Here is a 4,674-nt window from a genome sequence, read left to right on the forward strand (position 1 = left end):
TAAAATTACTAGCTAACCTAAATTTTTAAAAATGAGAACCGAGCCCCAAATGTAAAAAAAGGAAATAACCTTTTATATCCAATACATTTTTAAAAGGTTATGATCATCTTTGTCCAATTCTAGACAAATAAACCACTTACACATATATAACAGTCTCTGTTACTGTCAATTATTAAATAAAATGTGGGGGAGGAGTCCCTTGCAGATAATAAAAATTTTCAAAAACTAAATGTTCAAATAAAAAGCACTTATGATATTTTTAAATAAATCAATTATGGAAGATGTAAGTCACTTCAACCGAAGTAGTAACTTCAACTGGGCTCACATCCAAGAAAACATTGTGTGAAACTGGGCTCCACCCAGTGCTCAGAGACCACCCTCACCACTCGCCCTTTGGTGAAAGGGCAGAGCCATGGCTCATCTGCAAGACTTGGGGATTTGTTTATGCAAAGAATGAAATGAAAACAATTTTTAAATTTTCCTTGGGAACTGTTTACTTCTTTGCAACTCTTCTCAAGGCACCCATAACCTCTTTATTTCTCAAGCTATAAATAAATGGGTTTAGCAGGGGAATTATAATCGTGTAAAACAGGGAATACATTCTGTCCTGATCTTCAGCTGGACCAGATGCAGGACGCACATACATGCAGATGAGAGTGCCATAGTACAGCGAGACAGAGAGCAGGTGGGCACTGCACGTGGAGAAGGCTTTGCCTTTGCCCTTTTCAGACTTTTTTTTCAGAATGTCAGAGAGCACCCGAGTATAAGACATTATGATGGTCATTAAAGTGGATATTTGTATAAAAGCTGCAAAAATAAGTATCATTAGTGCATTAATAGATGGGTCATAGCATGAAATTTTGAACAGCTGTAAAATTTCACAGTAGAAATAATGTATTATGTTAGACTTGGAGAAAGTTAATCTTAATAACAAACTCACGTGAACCAGAGGATGCAGAAAACCACTGCATATGAAATACTTATCAACTTAGTGCAGAGTCTGTTGGACATCACCACTGGATAAAGCAAGGGGTTACATATGGCTACATAGCGGTCATAGGCCATCACTACCAAGAGGAAACATTCTGTAGTTGCACTGGAAGCAAAAAAATAAAATTGGGTGATGCATTCAGATAGGGATATCACTGCAGTCTTGTCTAAGAAGTTGACCAGCATCCTGGGAGTTACGGAAGTCGAAGTGCAAGCATCTGCAAAAGCTAATCCACCAAGGAACAAGTACATGGGCGTGTGAAGATGGGCATCCTTCCAAATAAGAGCCATCAGTCCAAGGTTGCCTACCATGGTGGTGAGGTAGATGACTAAGAACACGAGGAAGAGGAGGACCTGCAACCATGGTTGCTCTGCAAGTCCTGTGAGAACAAACTCAGTCACCAGAGTCTTGTTTCCTTCTGACATATCCAACCTTGATCTCTGTAATGAGAATATATGTGACAAAGATGATTGCTAAAGGTAACACAAGGTGGTGGTACCTTCTTGCAAATTAAAGTACACCTTCCTGTTGTTTTCCACTTAATTAGTAGTTTTTAAAAATATGTTTTTATTGATTTTATAGAAAGAGGAGGAAAAGAGATAGAGAGATAGAAACATTGATGAGAGAGAAACATTGATCGGCTGCCTGCTGCATGCCCCCTACTGGGAATCGAGCCCAGTACCTGGATATGTGCCCCTTAACTAAAAATCAAACTGGTGACCTCTTGGTTCATGGGCCCATGGTTAACCACTGAGCCATACTGGCTGGGCTAATTAGTTTGTAATGCTTAACTTTTATCCTATAGTACGTCTGTTTATGAATTCTGTGTTTAGAACAATGTCACCCCCAATAAATTTAATAGTAAAAAATTCTGTGTTTAGGTATCTGACCCTAAAATTGGAAAAAAACACACACACAAATAAATGCAAATATTTGAGCCAATATTAAAATCACCTGAAAAACGATTTCATGTGGAAGAGTTGCAAATGCAAGACTATTGCATATGGAAAAGAAATAGGCTAATAATTTAGGCATAACCACATAATTTCTTTCTTAATCATCACCTGAAGGTATTTTTTATTGATTTTTAGAGAGAGAGAAAGGAGGAGAAAGAGAGAGAAACATCTATGTGAAAGAAAAACATAGATTGGTTGCCTCCCATACACACCCCAACTGGGGATCAAACCTGCAACCAAGGTATGTGCCCTGACTGGGAATCAAACCCAAACCTTTTAGTGAACTAGACACTGCTCCAACCAATTGAGCCACCCAGCCAGGGCAAAACCACATATTTTTTGTTGTAGAGACAAATGGAAAGGACAGAAATGTGTTGTAAAATATCTGTAACATATTTTGCATATGTAGGGTTAATTATAAAACACACACACACACACAACTTCTTACAACTAGGTGAAAACAAGTTAACACAATGAAACAAATCGGCAAAAATATGTAAAACATAGTTATGAAAGAGCAAGTCAATGTGACTAATAAATAAATGAAACAATGTTTATCTTCCTTAGTAATTAGGAATATTATTTAAATTGATGCATCCTTTCTACTTGTCAGATAAGCAAAAAAGAAAAATGAGAAATAATGTCTGCTGATCTCAGAAAAGTCAGAAAAGAAGCATTTTTTAATAGAACTGGTGAAATAAAAATTATAACAGCCTTTGAATGTAACATTATCTGCCAAAATTTGAAACTTATATAAACTTTGATCTACCATCTTACACCTGAATATATATTCTAGAAATAATATCACTCATACATAAGAATAAAGTACAAGGATTATTTAAGAAAGCATTTTTCATGAGGGTGAAATCTGGAAGCAAAAAGAACTCTCAGAAATATAGAATGGTTGAATAAATTATAATATAATCTTACTGTGGAGATTGTTCAGACATAAAATAAATGTATTTGAACTGTACCAGTTAATGATGGAAGGATTTTCTTACTGTATTATTAAGTGAGAGAACTTTAGCCCTGGCCGGTGTTTCTCAATGGTTAGAGCATTGGCCCACTCACCAAAGGGTTGTGGGTTCGATCCCTGGTCAAGGGCAGGTACCTGGGTTGCAGGTTCAATCCCAGGCCCAGTAAGGGCATGTGTGGGAGGCAACCAATTAATCTCTCCCTTTTTCTTTCTCTCTTTCTCTCCTCCTCTTTTTCCTCCTCCTCCTCCCTCCCTCTCCCATCCACTCTCAAAAAATCGATGGAAAAAATATCCTCAGTGAGGGTTAACAATAAAATAAAATAAAGTAAATTATATATGTATATATGTATATATGGAGAGAGAGAGAGAGAGGAGGAGGAGGTAGAGGGAGAGAAACATTTATATCTGTTTATAAAGCTAAATAAAGATGATGTTATGAGCATGGATAAAGATGTAAGATAATATATTAAGTTGCTAACATTGGTTTTCTTGTTCAGGAGTAGATGTAGAGATAGGAATAGAAAAAGCACACACACACACACAACGTCCATGATAAAAACATAATATATGTCATATGCCCTTTTATAATTTTGTTACATATGTGTGTATATGTGTGTATGTCTGTGTTTATGTCTCTTTGTCTGCACATGTGTGCCTAGAAAGATATGTAAAAAGACAGTCACTAGTATATTAATAGAAATAAGTAAAATGCTAGTGTTACTTTTAACAAGAAATATTTGACATTGAAAATTGTATCTTAAAATTAGTAATAAATAATCTGTAAATTTCTAAAAATATTTTTAAATGCTCTTTATTTTAAAAAATTTTTATCAGGTGTACAATATAGTGATTCAGCATTTTTATAACTAACCATATGATCATCCCAGTAATTCTATGTCATTATAAAAAATTATCATAATATTATTGATTATATTCCCCTTCCCCTTTGCACCCACCCTCCCACCCGCTCCCTTTTGGTAACCATCTATGAGTCTGTTTTTGTTTGGTTTGTTTGTTTTGTTTTTTTAGATTCCACATATAAGTGAAACCATATAGTATTTGTATTTCTCCGCCTGATTTATTTCACTTAGCAGAATGATCTTTAATTCTTGATACTTTCCACTTAAATATTTGGTAGTTGACCTTTGACTACTGAGGGGAGAAATTACTTTTTTAATTAGTCAAAAGGTATTTTGAAATTTTTTAAGATGGTGTCCAAGTATAGTAGTCATTTTTATAGTTTTCTTCACAGCGTATCAGCACTTTTCTTTTTTTTTAAAAAATATATTTTATTGATTTTTTACAGAGAGGAAGGGACAGAGATAGAGAGTTAGAAACATCGATGAGAGAGAAACATCGATCAGCTGCCTCCTGCACATCTCCTAATGGGGATGTGCCCGCAACCCAGATACATGCCCTTGACCGGAATCGAACCTGGGACCTTTCAGTCCGCAGGCCGACGCTCTATCCACTGAGCCAAACCGGTTTCGGCAGCACTTTTCTTGTTAAATTTATTTCCAGGGGCTTTATATGCTTTACTGTTTTTATGAATATAGTATCTGATACTTTCATGAAATAATAACATTGGTTTTCTTCTAAGACATAAACTACATCTCAAAAAAAACCCAGAATAGAATTTCCCAAATATTTTGGGGCAAATATTTACCCTCCTATGTTCTTGAAAGGGAAACAAAAATACATTTACCACAATAATAACAATTGAAATAAATAATAATTTACTCTTTAAAAAA

General features: G+C 35.3%; 1 protein-coding gene across 1 annotated transcript; it reads right to left on the minus strand.

Moving 5' to 3' along the window:
- Window positions 1–493: 493 nt before the first annotated feature.
- LOC102420771 (olfactory receptor 5AC2-like) lies at window positions 494–1,416 on the minus strand. Its single transcript, XM_014451233.1, is given in 2 exon segments — window positions 494–969; window positions 972–1,416. Coding segments are annotated over 2 exon segments (921 nt in total).
- Between the last annotated feature and the right edge of the window lie 3,258 nt (window positions 1,417–4,674).

The sequence above is a fragment of the Myotis lucifugus genome, unplaced genomic scaffold, assembly GCF_000147115.1.
Source record: "Myotis lucifugus unplaced genomic scaffold, Myoluc2.0 scaffold_9863, whole genome shotgun sequence".
In the NCBI taxonomy this organism is placed as follows: domain Eukaryota; kingdom Metazoa; phylum Chordata; class Mammalia; order Chiroptera; family Vespertilionidae; genus Myotis; species Myotis lucifugus.